At 41.9% G+C, this 20,560-nt stretch overlaps 1 protein-coding gene across 1 annotated transcript in view; it reads right to left on the reverse strand.

Annotated features, from left to right (window-relative positions):
- Positions 1-3,325: 3,325 nt before the first annotated feature.
- LOC129866619 (tyrosine-protein phosphatase non-receptor type 9-like) overlaps positions 3,326-20,560 on the reverse strand; it is a 48,342-nt gene continuing 31,107 nt past the window's right edge. Inside the window, exons 4-13 of the mRNA XM_055939380.1 lie at positions 15,623-15,747; positions 13,602-13,707; positions 13,325-13,435; positions 8,721-9,037; positions 8,205-8,292; positions 7,542-7,611; positions 6,589-6,667; positions 6,206-6,356; positions 5,684-5,891; positions 3,326-5,168 (exon numbers count right to left, since the gene is read on the reverse strand). Of these exons, the coding sequence (XP_055795355.1) occupies positions 4,978-5,168; positions 5,684-5,891; positions 6,206-6,356; positions 6,589-6,667; positions 7,542-7,611; positions 8,205-8,292; positions 8,721-9,037; positions 13,325-13,435; positions 13,602-13,707; positions 15,623-15,747 (1,446 nt within the window). The 3' untranslated portion in view covers positions 3,326-4,977. The remainder of the gene's footprint in view (positions 5,169-5,683; positions 5,892-6,205; positions 6,357-6,588; positions 6,668-7,541; positions 7,612-8,204; positions 8,293-8,720; positions 9,038-13,324; positions 13,436-13,601; positions 13,708-15,622; positions 15,748-20,560) is intronic.

Consider the following 20,560-nt stretch of genomic DNA (forward strand, 5'->3'; position numbering starts at 1 on the left):
GGCGAAAGTAAGAACTGCTGAAAATGCAGTCAAACGGGACAATAATTATTCTGTCAAGGAAGTTTATTTTAAAATGTTTAAATAGAGGCATACTAAGACAAAATAAATGTGATACAGCGTGTAAATGATAACACGGTGCATGATATTAAGAAGTTGACAAAAATGCTGGAAGTGAATGCTGGAATTAAACAATCAACTATGTAAATGAGCAAAAGCTGCGCGCATTAAGGAAATAGACCATGGCTCAAATAGAAGCCTGTCTCTAATAACCACCTGTTGTGTCCAGTGATTTAAGCAAATAAACACCCGGGCTATTAATTTAAGTTTTACAGTAGGTCTAATTAAATTAGGTGACTAATCTTAAATTAGGTTTTACATGTACAGTTAACTATGGTGTGTTGCCTATGGATGCGTCTGAAAACTCTTGCTTCCTAAATTCCAAACCTCACTCAAGCACATTGGAGGAGATGATCTAAGGTCCCTCACCTCTGTCCTCTTCCTCCAATGTGCTTTGAGAAAGGGACAAGGAATGAAGGATACAAGGAATGAGGAAGCAAGGATTAAACAGCTTGTAACATTCAGACGCAGCCTGTTTAGCCCCCATGACTCTGTACGTACCCGGACAGATCCCAGCAGGCGGATGTAGGTGGCGAGCAGCTCGGCGAAGCAGAACGAGTCGCTGGCCGCCTGCTACTGGTGCAGCTGCTCCATCTTGTCCTCCACCTCGGCCAGCTGGGAGAGGGCTCTGGATAGGGCTGTGTTGTCCTCTGACCTACCCAGCATCGCCACGCTCTTGGCAAAGCCTGCTGTGTTCACTGACAACTCTGGGAGATAGGGAAAGAGGGAGTTTACCAAATGCTGACTATGGTATTTGAAGCCTATTTCCATTTCACAATGTACGATTAAGCACTTTTCTATTCCGTACCGTTACTGTGTCCGATCAGAGAGTCCATCATGATGTGGAGCTTCCTCAGTTGTTGTTCCTCAGCCTCCACCTCCTGCAGTTTCTCCTTGAACCCCTGGCAACACACCATGACACAGGCAACCACACAGCATTAGAGCTGCAATGGTTTGACTATAGTGCGAGATAGTTAGTGGGTGCATTTGTTTTAGTGACAGTAGGTCCATTCGCCCCGGGTAGAGATTTCACTTTAAAACGAGCATACTCCGCCGACTAGGGCCCTAGGCGAGGTAAAACTAACTGAGGCGACAGCGTGTCTGTCACAGTGGTCAGTGGAGGGAGACTCACCCCGTCCGACTCTTTCATCTTGCTGAGGGAGTCTAGCCCTGTTGATCATCTTCAGGAAGCCGGCACCACTCAGAGCCCTGGGCATCTGAGAGCGAGAGCGAGAGCGAGAGCGAGAGCGAGAGAGAGAGAGAGAGAGAGTGTACAATAATCACATCAGGGTCACATTCATTAGTGCATGGCAAAACGTTTTGCCAACAAAAAAAGTAAACTAGCATTTCTTATTGGACAAGTTCAAGTAGTTCTTCCCTGTTTCAGTAAATGTTATACTGGCCAATTGAATACATTCATCTAGTTCTAGTCAATTGAAATAGCCAAGAATGGAAAATCCTAATTGAAAATAGATGGCCCTCCAATTCCAATGCATTCACTGCATTCGGAAAGTATTCAGAACCCTTCACTTTTTCCACATTTTGTTACGTTATAGCTTTAATATAAAATGTATTAAATAGCCCCTCCCCAATCTACTCACAATACCCCATAATGACAAAGCAAAACAGGTTTTTAGAAATGTTAAAAAGCTATTTATTTAATTATAAACTAAAATAATTAAATAAATAAATATTTGGCACATATGCCGAAAACAACAGGTGTAGACCTTACCGGAAAATGCTTACTTACAAGCCCTTAAACCCTTTACAATGAAGATCTGTGAAGTTATTTGGCTTTTTATGAATTATCTTTGAAAGCCAGGGTCCTGAAAAAGGGACGTTTCTTTTTTTGCTGATTTTATAACCCTTTCACAGGCCTCCGAGTCAACACCACCTCATAAGATTGCCTGCTGCAGTTGTTTGAGAGATGTCCAGTTTTAAGCCAAACATGGAGCATAGAGAATACCAGTAAGGGGGCCCTCATCAGCGTCATGCAGACATGCCCTCGGTGTGAGCGTTCCTGTGAATTGAACAGTCAGCCACATGTTGGCAAGTATCCAACCAGCAACCTTGACCTGTCAGCAGCAACAGCTTTCACAGGCTCATTTGTACAAATTACTTTGATACATTTCTTAACCCAATTGTGAAACATACTTTATGTAGACATTATTTATTTCTTATTTTCTACTTTTAAGATGCATATAATGTCCAGTGCATTAACCAGCCTGATCGCTGTGTTCACCATTCTATTTCACTTCACATTTTAATTAGAAAGGTGAACACAGCATTCAGGTTGGTACCACCAGGCTAATCGTCACCACCATTGATAATGTAATCAGTGCTGTGTGTTTGTGTGACCAACCAGTATCTTTGATGATGGCCCAGGAGCTGATCGACACTGCTATGCCCATCGATGTGGCTCTGGCAAAGATCTCACCTCCAGCATCACATCTTGCCTGCTCACCAACGGTCGTCGATGGGGAGAACAGCATTAGGTAGGTTTAGTCTGACTTGTTCAAACTTCAACCTAGTATGTGGTACAGCACAAATGTCCAGTAGTAGCAACACCCTTTTCATTCCATGTTCCACTGATGAACTGCCGATTTTCTACAAGATGGACTGGAGATGCTTTTGCCAGATGGCAGCCTCACTCGTTATGTGGAAACCATAATTGGGTAGGTTTTATAAGCCTGTTCAAACTTCAACATAGGATAGGTTAATATCTGACACAAACAAGTACTAACTGCCATTGGTAATAGAACAGAAATATGTATGGGAGCCAGCACATGGAGAGATGAAGTCCAGACAGATGGGCTTGATACTGATGTCTCTGAACGGAGAGACCTGGACTCTGCCTTCAAATGTTACTAGACAACTTTTACTTGTATTGTCTTTTTTAAATTATTGAATTGAATCAGTCAATATGGGGAGGGAGAAACCTTTTCTTTTTCCAACAGGATCAGGGAACCCTGTTGTATATGGCAGGATTTCACAAACTTGGTCCTTAAATGTCAGGAATTGTGAAAAACTGAGTTTAAATGTATTCGGATAAGGTGTATGTGAACTTCCGACTTCAACTATATATATATATGTATAACACCGGAATTCACATTTGACTGCACTGTGCATATAAACTCAAGATTTTTCAGAAAGATGATTTGTCTAGACACAAACCAGACTAAAATATGACAAAAGCACACACAATCCATTAGGAATGAACATTTAGCATTTAATGTGCTGAATACATGTTTGGTCTTCCTTTGAAATGTTATTGAACATATCCCAATCTCCTTTGGTTGGAAAACGTAATTGGCAAAAAAAATGTATTGGGTCATAAGACAGAAGCATTTGAAATGTACATGTGTAGACAAATGGTTTTTCCATACAGCAACATCTGATTCAATTGTCCTCAATCATACTACCTAATAGTAACAGAGCAAATATAATGCAATTTTAATGTATACTTTTAAAGTCTGAATACTTGTAAGAAAAAGTTGTTTAATACAATAGAAAAATACAATTGGTCACACTGTCCTTCATTGAAAGTAATCATTCTAAAATCACTAAGAGTGCACGAGGATGGCAGACTTAAACGAGGCTCCACTACATGCAAATTCAATATGAATTCAGTAGCAAAGAACAAATTCTTTCATCCAACAAGATATCATGTAATATGATGCACACACACTGTTCAGCAATGGGAATGGTAATATTCTACATGTAATCATGACACGATGGTCTCTATAAGTGTCCATTGAACAACCAGACAAGCCTGAAGGTCAAAGGTCCAATCAAGTTATGCCTATATCACATGTTTAGAACCTTGCAATTTGACCTTAAATGCACTATACCACCACAAGAACTGCAATATCTTATAGCACGATGGGAAGAGCCTTTTCAAAGTGCTTCAACATGGCTGTGTATAAAAGTATATTGCACTTTACTGAGGTGAGGTCTAAGACTGGGGTCTTAAGGCGGAAGCAGGGTTATGGCCTTCCTACATCATGTTCATCGCAGCATTGGCGGCTCAACAGAAGTACATGACAGTGTCTCACTGAAGCATACGTAACGACTATTGCGGCGACCAAACATTTAATGTCATGGAAAACAAAGTTTTCGAACAGCCCATGTGAATAACGTAATGAAGTCTGTTGTGAGGGCAGCCCTTAATTCTTCAATCTGCAGGAAATGCATTGAGATGGCAACATTATTAGCAGCTCGCACATTTTTTAAGGTGTAGCATTACTTTAAGTGGAACTTAAGGTCATCTACGCATTTTATCGTGGTTGAGGCTTGGATTTGGGGGTAGGGCAAGATGAGAAGTCCGCATACATATCAGGTCAACTTCTAAAAGTAGCCATTCGATTTATATCAGCTCCAGGAGACGTTTAAGTCAAGAGGAAATGTTCCTCTCGAGTTTTCCAAGAAGAATGCAAGATTGGTTCACCGTCCCTCTGTGGATATTATTGACAAAATAAAAATACAGATTTCAGTGAGGACACAGAACTAATAATATAGGAAAGTAGACTTGAATGTAGCTAAACGATTTATATTTGGTAGGACATGGGGTTTACATTGCCCAAACTACCAAAACAAATAAATGGTGGTCCATGCGTAGAAAACAACAATAACTTGGACCGTAACTTCTTGAGACACTACAAATCCGTCTTACTAGTCGTTAAAATGTGAGAGAGTCCGGAGGAATGAGTCTGTCTTAGAGGCCTCTTAAAGGGTAGAATAAGTGATGGCAATCCCTAGAAGCAGACATGCTGATTGGCTACAAAGTGTCCCCTGGATTTTCAGACAACACCCAGGGCTTCACTGATTGGCTGCGAGAACTACGAGGCGACCCCCTTGGCATCACTGACTGGCTGAGAGCAGGCCCTGTCTTTGAGCATGCTCCAGGATGGCGTTGTGGCAGAAGTAGTACTGGTCGGGGGTCTGGATGGTGAAGGCCCTCTGTGTTCTCATCCACCGCACCGTCTGACACACATTGAGTGTCCCCATGTCCTGCAACTGGGACAGACAAATGTCCAGGGCACAGAAGGTACCTGGGGAGAAGGAAGGCGGGAGACATCATTATCAACAGATATATTATAAAGTGGGGAAGATGCAGGAATAACATTAGTTCACTATGGACTCCATACATTATAGCCAAGATGATAGCCATAGAAATATAATCCCTATTAGAGAAATGGGGGTGACACCTATGACTATCACATCATAGAGATTATATTTAATTGTGTGCATTACGTGTTACTGAGGTGATCTGGGGGGAATTAACGTACTTGTTATAAGCATGTATGAGCCTTTATATTGTCTTATTAGGGCCCTGTGGTTTGTGGAATCACGTGACATGCCTGGATTTTTAACCTTTATAGCTTTTTCATCAAACTGTCCCAGCAGATGGTCCAGCTGCATCTTCAGACAATTGCTTTCCCTTTTGGTGTAATTCTCCTTCTGGATAAGGCTTATAATACAGGATAAAATCTTGCCATGTCACATGACTGAGCAAAATACAGAGCCTAAAGGAGTGGTGGTCATCAGTGAGAATTTAATAGTTCACCTGTTCTGCCTATGCCAGCACTGCAGTGAACCACCATGGGGGGTCCCAGGGGGTGGCCTCTCCACTGGGGCCCCATGCCCTTCACCGCCTGTCTCTGCTGCCTCTTGACGGCCCCCAGGAAGTCGATGAGCGTCAAGGCCGAAGTGGGGACGCCGTAGTCAGGCCAGCTCAGGTATTGGAAGTGGGTCACCTGCTTCTGCTCACATTTCTGGTAGGGACGGGATAGACACACCATGATAGTGTTAAATTGTGGTAAAAAAAAAAAAAAAAAAAATCACTGATATGCACGAGTTCTAACGTGTTCAAACTTGTTGGAAGTTTTGATGTTAGCCAACACCAACACCAAGGTAGTGTTGCACAGTGAAAATTGTTCCAGCTAAAGTGAACAGCCATCCCTATGCAGCTAGCCTGTGCTACAGATAATCTCAGATTTTCATCCTTAACAAATCAGCAATAGGAAATGTGTTCTTCCTTGTGTAAAGGGAGCAGAGGTCACTTTAGACCTGTAGCTAGCTACTGTACCTCCATGTTGTGCAGCTCCAGGGTGGTCTGGCTGTAGTGGGAGTGGTTGTCCACTCTCTGGTTGACCACAGCCATGTGACTGTACACCTCCTGGCCACCTTCCTCCAGAGGCCAGTACTGACCACACTTCTTCCGACCGCCCTCGTTCGTCCTGCAACACACAGATTTATTATCTCCAGGAGGCTAAATGACAAATTTCTCTAGAATTCAAGAAGTGCCCTATTGTAACATATAAGGGTCTGGTTCACAACAGTCACCACATATCAGCATTTCCAAATGTCAGTGAATCATTTAACAACAATCCTCCACTTCATGCCATGACAAAGACTTGATATAATTTCAACTCCCACTGGGTAAAGGTAAGCTGTAAGAAAAGTAATTACCGTGTTGTCATGACAATGACTAGCACATTTTGCTCCCAGACCATTCTCCAAAAATCACCATAGGTTTTCTCCAGTGGTCCTATGGACAGTAGAGTAGAATGAAATGAATTATCTACTTGTTACATCAAGGCTCATACACACTGAGGTCTTTATGTATAAAATGTTCAACCGACTCAAAATTATTATTTAGGCTGGATCGTCAGGGGGTCATACATTGAGTGTACAAAACATAATGAACACCTGCTCTTTCCATGACAGACTGACCAGATGAATACAGGTGATAACTATGATCCTTTATTGATGTCACTTGCGAAATCCACTTCAAATCAGTGTAGATGAAGGGGAGGAGACAGGTTAAAGAATAATTTTTAAGCCTTGAGACAATTGAAACATGGATTGTGTATGTGTCATTCAGAGGGTGAATGGGCAAGACAAAAGATTTAAGTGCCTTTGAACGGGGTAGTAGGTGCCAGGCGTACCGGGTTTGTGTGAGTCAAGAACTGCAACAGTGCTGGATTTTTCACGCTCAACAGTTTCCCGTGTTTATCAGGAATGGTCCACCACCCAAAGGACATCCAACCAACTTGACACAACTGTGAGAAGCATTGGAGTCAACATGGGCCAGCATCCCTGTGGAACGCTTTCGACACCTTGTATAGTCCATGCCCCTACAAATTGAGGCTGTTCTGAGGGCAAAAGGGGTGTGCAACTCAATATTAGGAAGGTGTTCCTAATGGTTTGTACACAGGGTGCATGCTTATGACAAGTCTTTCAATGCATCAAGCACATTATAATGCTTTATACCTGTTGACTTTAGTGTTACCAAAACACCAGTAGTTTGAGAACCAAAGGAACCTCTTACAAAGGAATGAATATTCCATCAAAATGACTAGCGCAAAAGTCTCTGATGATGAAACGAGCAGATGTCCTTTCATAGACGGCCATCGTTGTACCTTGAGTACCGATGTATGCATTCTTCTGTTTGTAGCCGTCCATGAAGCTGGCGTTGATGTAGTCCGATCTCTGTGGGAACAAACAGGCCTTTGTCACAGCGACCGAGAGAATAGGGGTCCTATAAACATCAGAGCTGTACAGTAGCAATCCAGATAACATTATAGAGCTCTGTTGGATGAATGCCAAATAAATTGAGCGAATAAAAAGAGGGGGCTATCAAGGCGGTTTTAAGCCGTTTATCAGAGGCCTTTGGTGAGCCTGCTGAGTGTAAAAGTAGAGGCTTTCTCACAACACACATGAAACAAAGATGTCCTTTGACATTCTATGAGGTTGAAAGAGAGCATTCTCTTATGGCAATATTGCGCAGTTCTTTTGTGTGTTCTTTTGTCCTCTTAACAGCCTATTCAAGATGAATATAAATAAAATATAGAATTCATATTTCAAGTTCTAGGAACCATATGTAATGTGCAGGTATATGTGCATTTATAAATACTGTTTGGAGCCATATTATGCTGTTGTGAATGGTGACAGCAAGTGCTTGATAGAAGGCAATATATGCACATGTGGTTACTAGAAAGTGTTACTGATATCTCTTATGTTACGATACTGTACACTTTAACTGCATTGATGACATTGTCATATGACTTTTGAGAAGTACACACCTCGTTTTGTCTAGTTTTCAGACAAACTCTTGTTTGGTCAAGACACAGGACATCCCCATAGCGATTCCTCTCCTGGTTGTATGCAGCACTGGAGAGATTGACAGACATAATCAGCCATTGGTCATTTAAGAATATCATGAATCCGTATCAAGTTACTGCTCCAAGGGACTGATACAAAGTTTTGCCACCCAGTTTGATGCTTTCCTTGGTAGTTTAATGGACAAACCCAAAGTCTCATCCTTTTCAACCCAGTGAGGGCTGGGGGGCCCGTATTCACAAAAGGCCAGAGTAGGATTGCTGGTATATGATCAGTTTAGCCATTTAGATAATAAAAAATAAGATTATAAATCGATAGGAGGGTTCTGATCCAAGAAAAGCTCTGATCAGCTTCTACTCTGAGACACCTTGTGAATACAGGACCAGAACTCTAGGCTTCTCCCCATGCAGCTCAAATGCCTGGAAATGTAGATCAACACAAAGCAAACCCTTTAGAAGTGATTGTACTCATCTACTCACAGGGCACAGTGGAAGGTCCCTGGCGGTTGCTCCTTGCGGATCTCCACATACTCCAGGTGGATTCCAGAGCGCTGGAGCCTGCCCAGGTGGGCCATGAACTCCGGCAGACACATGGCCTCCAGCCCGGGGGTGTGGACCGACGAGTCCGCCAGTGGGATGCCTACAAGCTCATCAACGGGGTCCACACGGCCGTTCTGCCCAGCCAGGAGCTGCTCGTTCCAGCCGTGGGCATCCAGGGGCAGCAGCCCCCCCAAGTGCTCTGGGAGACAATCCCGGGGGAGGTGCTGGCAGAGGTCAGACATTTTGACCATCTGGACCTGGGATAGGAGAAGTAGGTAGGAGAGAGTGAGGGCTTCAACTTCCAAAGTCAAGTGATAACATCTGATCTTAAGTCCTTGCTCCGTTTAAAAAATATATATATATATATATATATATATTAAAAAACTGGACCACCACAGAATCCTTTTTAGGACATCCTGATTCGTAAGCTGTAGGTTTCAGTCTTGACTAAGAATTGAGGATGTCCTAAACTGGATTCCATGCATTAATAGGGGTTTAGGTTGATTTCATTCCCATTCAATGAATCACTGGGACAGTCAATGAATCAACGTCAAGGAATCAAACAGTGTGCTTTTGAATTATGCTCCGTGCCTTGTTCAATAAATGGATTCCTATTTGATATTGCATATTAGAGCCATTTTACAAATGTCATCTCATCAATGAATAATGTGATTGTGGTGATAACACCAAGCGTTCAATCTCATGACCTCCTCAAGTTCATAAAAAAGTCATAGTTAAACAAGATCATTAATGACTAAATCAAAAAAATCATGTGTGAAGAATGCAACAAAGATGCAGAATAATCTGGCCAAGAGCATAAAGTTCCCTCAGCGCTCACAACAATCAACCTTTGACAAAAGTCCCTCTATTCGAGGTGAAAATGATGAATTAGACAGCCCCATCAAGAGGATCCTCCTGGATGATGCATTTTGGGAGAGAGTGGTAAGCAGCCTGAAACTCCTGAAACCTATAGCAGTAGCCATTGCACAGATTGAGGGAGACAATGACATCCTGTCTGATGTTCAGACTCGACTTGCAGATATAAGAGAATAAATCTGTACTGCCATGCCCACTTCACTGTTGCTCCAAGCAGAGGAAACTACAGTTCTGAAATCGATCAAAAAGCGTAAAGACTTCTGCCTGAAGCCCATACACTCCGCAGAGCACATGTTGGACCCCAAGTATGCAGGCAAGAACATCCTGTCTGGTGCAGAGATCAACAAGGCCTATGGTGTCATCACTACTGTGTCTCACCACCTTGGCCTGGATAAGGGCAAGGTTCTTGGCAGTCTGGCAAAATTTTAGGCTTTTTGAGCCTGACAACGAGCCATCCTCAACAAGGTTGGAAAGTGACAGTGAAGATGAGACCTCAGAGTCTGATGTTCAAGAGGTGGACATTGAGGAGGTCCAGGGAGAAGACATGGAAGCCTGAGAGGAAGACAACCAAAGCTGTAGTTTCTAGACTTTCATTTTACAGATGTATGTTAACTGTTTTTGGGAGATGCGATGGATCATTGGGGATCATTCAATATTCCCTTTTGTTGTTCAGTGAAATCATCCCATGTGAAGAGTCAACTCATTTAATTAAAGTTCAATTCGTAACTAAATCGTTTTTAAAATTTCTATTGGAAGGATTTAATAATTTGCAATTATGTCTACTTATGATAAGGTAAAAGGTTTAAGTTTCTGTCTCCATATGATATGGTAAATATATCCAATGCAAAAAACATCTAAATTTAAAAGGTATTAATAATAATTTGTATATATTCCCATATGTTTCCACCTCCTGAATATTCCCCAAAATGTGCAACCCTACTTGTGATTGACTACAAACATGTTGGATGCATTTGCAGTTTGTTTTGGTTGTGTTTCAGATTATTTTGTGCCCAATAGAAATTTATGGTAAAAAATGTATTGTGTCGAGTGAATAATGATGAGTGAGAAAGTTAGAGGGCCAAAGATCATAACCACAAGACATGTTAACTATTACCAATAACAGGGGTGGTTAGCATGTCTTGGGGATATGATCTTTGACCACAGTAACTTTCTCATCATTATTCAGGATTATCTGTAATCATGGTAGCATCCACATTAATGTAGAAGTGTTTAGAAACATATTCTAATTTACAATAAAGGTGACTCCAAAATGGCACAAAATAATCTGAAACACAACCAAAACGAGCTGCAAAATTCATCCAACAAGTTTGTAGTCACACGCTTGATGTAGTCATTGCATACTAGGAATATGGGACCAAATACTAAACTTTTGACCTCTTTATTTATAAGAATCTTTAGGGGTGTTAATAATTTTGACCCTTACATTTTTGAGAAAAAAAGTATTACTTGTTAAACAAAATCTCTTTCTCTGGGCAATTGTAATAGTATTAAAGAATCATTTCACCATTTTCTGGAGCATACAATATAGCTCAGTATTTGAATGATTTATGTTATACAGTCATTATTGCTCATCTTTGTCAATGGTGTCATACATTATACACCCCACTGTATGGGTATAGGGTACGATTCCAAACGTTAGGAACTAACTCCTCCCAGGGAAAGCTGAGTAAAGGTCACAGTGGAAACGCCTTGCATCCATCAATCATTTATTTATTTAACTAGGCAAGTCAGTAAAGAACAAATTCTTATTTACAATGACGGCCTACCAAAAGGCAAAAGACCTCCTACGGGGACAGGGGTTGGGATTAAAAATAAAAATGATCTGACAGCTGAGGAAGTGCCTTGTGTATCAATTACATTGCAGGGCTGGACGGCGGTTCGCCCTCCAATGTCAGGTGTTATACACTGGAAGGGAGCATAACGACCATGCCCAGGTCCCAGGAGTGTTTATCTGCTTCTAATATTGTTGATTTCCCAAACTAGGGACAGGGGGTTACTGAAGCAATGTCTGAGAGATATAGGGGGAATGTTTGGCTCTAAATTGTGAGGTCCTACTTCTGCACCATGCCAGAACATGTCTCTATCATGCGGCATCAGAAAAAAACATTGTCTCGATGGCTAAATTGCTTGGTAAGCAACACCAAGGAGGTGACTTTATTCCTACAAGGGCCACATACAGTGCATTCGGAAAGTATGCAGACCCCTTGACTTTTTTCACATTTCGTTACAGCTTTATTATTAAATTGTTGTTTTTCCTCAATCTACACATAATACCCCATAATGACAAAGCAAAAACAGGTTTTTAGAAATGTTTGCAAATGTACTATAAATAAAAAAAACTGAAATATCACATTTACACAAGTATTCAGACCCTTTACTTTGTTGAAGCACCTTTGGCAGCGATTACAGCCTTCAGTCTTCTTGGGTATGATTGGGTTCAAATCCAGGCTCTAGATGTGCTACTCAAGGTCATTCAGAGACTCCTGCGTTGTCTTTGCCGTGTGCTTAGGATCGTTGACCTGTTGCAAGGTGAACCTTCACCCCAGTAGGAGGTCCTGAGTGCTCTGGAGCAGGTTTTCATCAAGGATCTCTCTGTACTTTGTTCCGTTCATCTTTCACTCTATCCCGACTAGTCTCCCAGTCCCTGCTGCTGAAAAACATCCCCACAGCATGATGCTGCCACCACCATGCTTCACCGTAGGGATGGTGCCAGGTTTCCTCCAGGTGTGACACTTGGCCAAAGATTTCAATCTTGGTTTCATCAGACCAGAGAATATTTTCTCATTGTCTGAGAGTCTTTAGGTGCATTTTGGCAAACTCAAAGCAGGCTGTCATGTGCCTTTTACTGAGGAGTGGCTTTCATCTGGCCACTACCACGAAGGCCTGATTTGTGGAATGCTGCAGAGATGGTTGTCCTTCTGGAAGGTTCTCCCTTCTCCACAGAGGAACTCTGGAGCTCTGTCAGAGTGACAATCTGGTTCTTGGTCACCTCTCTGACCAAGGCCCTTCTCCCCCGATTGCTAGGTTTGGCCAGGTGGCCAGAGTCTTGGTGGTTCCAAACTTCTTCCATTTAAGAATGATGGAGGCCACTGTGTTCTTGGGGACCTTCAATGCTGCAGGCATTTTTTGGTATTCTTCCCCAGATCTTTGCCTCGACACAATCCCGTGTCAGAGCTCTACAGACAATTCCTTCGACCTCATGGCTTGGTTTTTGCTCTGACATGCACTGTCAACTGTGGGACCTTATATAGACAGGTGTGTGTCTTTCCAAATAATGTCCAATCGTTTGAATTTACCACAGGTGGACTCCAATCAAGTTGTACAAACATCTCAAGGATGAGCAGGATGAATCAGAACTCAATTTCAAGTCTCATAGGAAAAGGTCTGAATAACATGTTTTTGCTTTGTCATTATGGGGTATTGTGTGTAGATTGAGTTTAGAATAAGGCTGTAATGTAACAAAACGTGGAAAAAGTTAAGGGGTCTGAATACTTTCCGAATGCATTGAGTAAGTCGGTTTGGATGGAAGCGTCAGCTAAATGATCATTACTACAGTCACATTCTTGACAGTTCTTCATAGTTGCAATTAGTGCTTGTTTTTGAAGATACAATTCTACCCATAGTGAGGATAGTACCATTGCACTCACCCTCTCCCTGAGTTTCTCCTTAAGCAGCAGGCTCAGCAGGTTGTAGGGCACGCGGAACCAGACAGGGGCGCCCACTATCAACACCTTCTTTAGCCTGGCAGGAAAAGCACCCTGGTGTAGAACAGAGCAGACCTGCAGTTTTGGAACACCACTTCGCAATCCTGGCCTCTCATTCATACACATGGAGTGTACATTTTAGTCTTATCAGTCAACATATTAGCCTGGTGAACAGATATTGATAAAAATACGACAATATGCCGCCTCAGTACTTTCTAACCTTGAGTAAGTTGAGAATCTTCTTGCTGAGGTCCAACTCAAAGTTGGTATAGTTGGAGCCCGCCATGTCATAAATGAACACCAGGCCGTTTCTTTGAGTTTCAAAGCTGGGGGGAGAGAGAGAGAAAATGTTTAACACTTTCTATGAACATGGAAGGTTCTCCCATCTCTATAGAGGAACTCTGGAGCTCTGTCAGAGTGACCATCGGGTTCTTGGTCACCTCCCTGACCAAGGCTCTTCTCCCCTGATTGCTCAGTTTGGCCGGGCAGCCAGCTCTAGGTATTCTCAATAGAAAATTATAAACTCACCGCAGCTCTGCCACAAAAATGGAAAAGGAAATGACTTAAAAGAGAAAGCAATTAATTAGTTTGTCTGCCACCAAATAAAAGTCATAAAATGAGTCATATAAATCATAAAATGTACCAGTTTCACTTACGGTCAAGAGGGTTGACAACTATGCCGCATAAAATTCAAGATGCTGTAGTTGGGAACAGATTTTCGATGTCCCAATACCATGGCATCGGGTTTATGAACTGATATATAAAACGACAATTGATCCATCAATTTGTGCTTTTAAAATTTAAGCTATTATATAAAATTCTTGCTTCAAAAAGAATGCTCAGGATATGGGGTAATCAACAGTCAGACCGCTGCCGACTGCCATGATGAAACAAGATCAATAGAGCATCTCTTTTGGTGCTGTCCATCAGCGGCTTGTTTTTGGTGTCTGGTCCAGGAACGGTTGTTATGCCATAATGTCAGGGCGAGGTTGAACCTAAAAACTGTATTGCTGGGGGATGTGACGGACCACAGTAAGTTAATAGGAAATATCATTGTGCTCTTGGGTGAATATTATTTTTGTGGCAATTTCGGGCAGAAATGTTGCAGATGGAAAGGTTCCAGTCCCTAGTGAGACATCATCAGAGAATGGAGGGATGTATTGCGTGAGGAAATGGAGAATTATGATTTATTGGGAAAGATGGGTTGATCTGTGGCTGTTTGAAGAGTGGAATTGACGAGTGTTGGAATAATTATATATACAAATGTATGTACAGTATAAAAGTTTGAGGTCCTCCAAATCAGCGGTGAGGGTGTGGATGGGATTATTGTTTGTTTTGATGCTGTGAGCGCTGTGTTCTGGTCTTGGTAGTTACGGGTGTGCTCGCTTCCATGTGGCGGGCCTTGGTTTTTCCTGCCCTTGGAAAATCCCTTTGGGCTGGGGGCAGTGCCTTGCCGGCGTCTCGGTGCGGGTGGGGGCGAGCGCACCCACTGACCAGAGCACCCGCTAATGTGGGTACTAATTTGTACTGTATTGTTGTTTTAAAGAAATACATTTTTATTTTATTTTTTAGAATACAACTCTTTGAATGCTCTCTTCATAATGCATTATAAGCATATTTATAAACTGGGTGGTCCATGCCCTGAATGCTGACGGGCTAACAGCCATGGTATATCAGACCACGTATACCACGGATACGACAAAATATGTATTTTTACTGCTCTAATTACTTTGGTAACCAATTTATAATAACAATAAGGGACCTCGGGTGTTTGTGATATATGGCCAATATACCACGGCTAAAGGCTGTACCCAGGCACTCGGCGTTGCGTCGTGCGTAAGAACAGCCCTTAGCCGTGGTATATTTGCCATATACCACACCTTATTGCTTAATTATAATGCCTTATGTGCTATACGTAAATCATTATAATTCATGACATAGGTGCTAATAGCTGCTCATCAATAATGGAGTAAAAAGGGATTCTAAAATCACTCATCAGGTCATACAAAAATTACACACACTTTCACAACAAACTGTCACCGTGCAATGCCAACATCCTGTCTCAATTTGTCTGCTGCGTTGTAAAACTAAGCCTGCCTTTACCCAATGGTCTTGATCAATTAAGACAATTGGTCATTTAGGTAATCTAAGACAAATTGGGACAGAGACTGAGTCTCACCTACATAATTGAACAGAACACGCAATAGTCTAATACTAAACTATGCATCTCGTTGTTCTCACCTCTCCACAGCCCGGTCCAGGAGGTAGAAGAGAGCCTGCAGGACAACATGGTTGCCTGTCTTGTTGGGGTGGTGGAGCTTGGCCGTGTACAAGGCTATGGAGGCGCCTGATGGGTCTCGCACACTCTGGTTGAACAGAACAGAGACAGGGGTCAGAGTGAGGAGAGATTAGGGTGTGCTTCATAGCTGCCCTGTGGGGCACTGAAGTCCAACATCCTGCTTCAAATACGATTCTATATAGTACCTGTGGGTGAGAAAAAGTAAGCAGTAACGCATCACAAGAGTAATTTAAACATAGAAAAGTGTTAAAATGTCACCGCAAGTTTATCACTTGGTATACATCTCTATTTTTCTCCATTGGCATAATACCAGAGGTGTATATAGTTTACAGTAAGGCTGGGAATTGCCAGTGACCTCACGATACAATATTATCACGATACTTAGGTGCCGATAAGATACGTATTGCGATTCTCACTATTCTATATGTAATGCAATTCGATACTGTGATTATATTGCGTTACGATGTTCCAAACATATTGCTCACCACATGTCTTCTGCAGAGGGACAACAGAGAGTCATGAGAATACGAGTTTTGATCAGTCATGGAAATAAGTGCTCAAAACCAAAAAAGATGGAGAACAAGCTATGAATGAAAAATACTGGCATTTTGTCGCAGGTACAGCCAACTAGCGCAAAAAGAATTTGCGATATTGTCAAAATTATATAGCATCAAAAATAATATACAGAATTGTAACTATAGATTCTTTCCCCCATCACTAGTTTACAGTAGAGGTGCATACAGAAAGGTTTGAGGCAAAACTCTAGTCTAGACTAGTTGCACAATGAATCCAACATGCAATCATCAAATACATGTGAAGTCATGGCAGCCTGCATATCAAAATATCTAAAATGGGGTCTGGTGTTCAGTTTGACCACAGGATGGCAAAGTGGACATGACCATGAGAAGCAATGATAAGTTTGGCCACAGGGAGGCACCTGCGTTCAAAGTCAGTACATTTAAAATGGGCGCCACCTCACATCTCTGAAGGAGTGACTTCTATGAAACAAACTGTCAGTTTGAATGGAACATCTACCTAAAGACAGAACAATTGTGAAAAACAGGGACCCATTCAATTCAATTAAAACAGGTCACCGGATTAGCACATTCTTTCACTGTGAGTTACTGTGTGACCTATTAAAAATGATTGAATTTCAACTGAGTAGTATAGAATAGTTTATAGTCTGAACTGCAACACTGAAGAGCATACATGACATTTTTCCACAATTAACACTTACCCCAGCATCCAAAAAGCAGATCGAGTGACTTAGTTTGACTAGGCATTAACAAAAAGTAAGGATGCACGATATATCGGTGAACATATCGGAATCAGCCGATATTAGCTAAAAATGCCAACGTCGGCCCGATGTCTAGCGCAACGGCGATGTGCAAAACCGATGTCAAAGTTTACGTGCATACCTATATAGCGTAAGTACACGTAAAACAATGTGTAACACAGCTACACATGTGTAACGCAGCATTCCTAACCTAGACCACAATGTCTGCTGTGTGGATCGAGCAGTCAACAAGTCAAGCAGTCATTTGAAAGAGTAAGAACATTTCAGCGAGACAACTCAAAATCCATTAATGCCAAGATAATGGAATTCATTGCCCTTGACAATCAACCGTTCTCTGGTCGGGGGTGATGTCGGCTCTTGCCGACTGGTCGAGCACCAGTACACACTACCAACTGTGCTATTTTTCAGATGTTGCCCTACCGGAGATACACAGTAATAGCGTCACTGCTATTAGCTTCACAACTGACATTTGGACCAGCGATATCAGCCCCATGAGCATGCAGAGTCTGACAGCACAGTGGGTCGTTGAGGATTTCATACTGAGGAAAGTCGTATTGCATGCTCATGAATGTGCTGGTTTTCATACCGCTGCTGCCATTTCAATGGAATTTGAGAACACGTTTGAAACATGAACACTAGCTAGTAGGGTTGCACATTTTGGGGAATATTCAAGGTGGAAACTTTCCGTGTGAATTAACGGAAATGTATGCAAATTATTATTACAATTTAAATGTAGATGTTTTTTTGCATTGAATATATTTACTATATAAAATGGAGACAGAAACAAACCTTTGACCTTATCATAAGTAGAGATTTGCAAATTATTAAATACATTTAAAAAAACTATTGAGTTACAAATTAAACTTTAATTAAATGAATTGACTCTTCACATGGGATGATTACAATGAACAACAAAAGAAAGGGACTATTGAATGATCCCCAATGATCCATCGCATCTCCCAAAAACTTTTTTAACATACATCTGTAAAATGATAACAAAAGCTTTAGTTTCTAGACTTTCTTTCTCTCAGGCTTCCATGTCTTCTCCCTGGACATCTTCAATGTCCACCTCCTGAACATCAGACTCTAAATACCCATCTTCACTGTTACTTGTCAGGCTCAAAAATCCCAAAACTTGCCTGGATGGCCACCAATTTTTCAACCCTTGTATTGGTCAGCCTGTTAACATGCTTTGGTGTGTGTTCCCAAACAAGGACCAGTTGCGCTCTGAGGTGGCGGATGTTGGTGGGATTTGGAGGATGGAGGCAACAGGGGAAAGAGCCTCAGAGCCACAAAGTCCCTTCCACCAGGTGGTTGATGAGATATGTTGGCACGACTGCCATATTGCACCTCCATCCCAAAGCTCTTTAAAAGCAATACAAATAAGTTCTCCAGTAGGCATCTACAGAGGGAGCTAAGAGCTGTGTTGTCAGTCATTTCCCAGTTCATCTTGCCCGGTCAGAGACTAAAATGTGAGCTAGTTTTGCCCTGTATTTATTTTTTCACGCTTACATAAAATGATCATTCATTTTTTCTTTTAAAGCATTGTAAACTTTATTTTTGGTCCAGTGGATGGTCGGTCTGTGGCCAAACTTGGAAGAATATTCTCTGACTTTGATCCTACCTGTGTCAGATGTAAAACAGAACCAGCCACACTGTTGCATATGTTTTGGGGCTGTCAAACTGTCAGGTTTCTGGGAATTAATATTGAAATGTTTCTCTGATATATATATATATATATATATATATATATATATATGACACTGTTATAGATCAGTCTCTACAGCCCTTTTTGGTGTACTAACCATAGGTACCCCCCTGTCAAGAATCCAGTCGGACACTGTTGCTTATACAACTCTTTTAGCTAGATGGCTAATACTTCAGAACTGCAAGATGGCATCTCCCCCATCGTATACATTTTGGGTGAGAGACGTGGGAAACCCAAACTGTTTTATGAGGCTTGGGCTCCATTCCGGTCTTATTTTAAACAGTCCATCCTCTGATGGCATTCATAAGTCTATTTGACTCCCCTGTGACTCAAGGGTTGGATGAGCATTTCTTTGTGGGGTTTTTTTTTGGGGGGGGGGGGGTCATTAAGGTTGATCATGTGCTTATTTATTTATTTTATTTTTATTTATTTAACCTTTATTTAACCAGGTAGGCAAATTGAGAACACGTTCTCATTTACAATTGCGACCTGGCCAAGATAAAGCAAAGCAGTTCGACACATACAACAACACATAGTTACACATGGAGTAAAACAAACATATAGTCAAAAATACAGTGAAAAAAAAATAAGTCTATATACAATGTGAGCAAGTGAGGTGAGATAAGGGAGGTGAAGGCAAACAAATATATGTATAAATAAATAAAAATATAAAAGGCCATGGAGGCGAAGTGAGTACAACACAGCAAGTCAAATAAAAACTAAAAAAAACACTGGAATGGTTGGTTTGCAGTGGAAGAAAGTGCAAAGTAGAGACAGAAATAATGGGGTGCAAAGGAGCAAAATAAATTAATAAATAAATACAGTAGGTAAAGAGGTAGTTGTTTGGCCTAAATTGTAGATGGGTTATGTACAGGTGCAGTAATCTATGAGCTGCTCTGACAGCTGGTGCTTAAAGCTAGTGAGGGAGATAGGTGTTTCCAGTTTCAGAAATTTTTGTAGTTCGTTCCAGTCATTGGCAGCAGAGAACTGGAAGGAGAGGCGTCCAAAGGAAGAATTGGTTTTGGGGGTGACTAGAGAGATATACCTGCTGGAGCGCGTGCTACAGGTAGGTGCTGCTATGGTGACCAGCGAGCTGAGATAAGGGGGGACTTTACCTAGCAGGGTCTTGTAGATGACCTGGAACCAGTGGGTTTGGCGACGAGTATGAAGCGAGGGCCAGCCAACGAGAGTGTACAGGTCGCAGTGGTGGGTAGTATATGGGGCTTTGGTGACAAAACGGATGGCACTGTGATAGACTGCATCCAATTTATTGAGTAGGGTTTTGGAGGCTATTTTGTAAATGACATCACCGAAGTCGAGGATTGGTAGGATGGTCAGTTTTACAAGGGTATGTTTGGCAGCATGAGTAAAGGATGCTTTGTTGCGGAATAGGAAGCCAATTCTAGATTTGACTTTGGATTGGAGATGTTTGATGTGAGTCTGGAAGGAGAGTTTACAGTCTAACCAGACACCTAGGTATTTGTAGTTGTCCACATATTCTAAGTCAGAGCCGTCCAAAGTAGTGATGTTGGACAGGCGGGCAGGAGCAGGCAGCGATCGGTTGAAGAGCATGCATTTGGTTTTACTTGTATTTAAGAGCAGTTGGAGGCCACGGAAGGAGAGTTGTATGGCATTGAAGCTCGCCTGGAGGGTTGTTAACACAGTGTCAAAAGAAGGGCCAGAAGTATACAGAATAGTGTCGTCTGCGTAGAGGTGGATCAGAGAATCACCAGCAGCAAGAGCGACATCATTGATGTAAACAGAGAAGAGAGTCGGTCCAAGAATTGAACCCTGTGGCACCCCCATAGAGACTGCCAGAGGCCCGGACAACAGACCCTCCGATTTGACACACTGAACTCGATCAGAGAAGTAGTT

Source organism: Salvelinus fontinalis, chromosome 12, assembly GCF_029448725.1.
Source record: "Salvelinus fontinalis isolate EN_2023a chromosome 12, ASM2944872v1, whole genome shotgun sequence".
Taxonomy (NCBI): Eukaryota; Metazoa; Chordata; class Actinopteri; order Salmoniformes; family Salmonidae; genus Salvelinus; species Salvelinus fontinalis.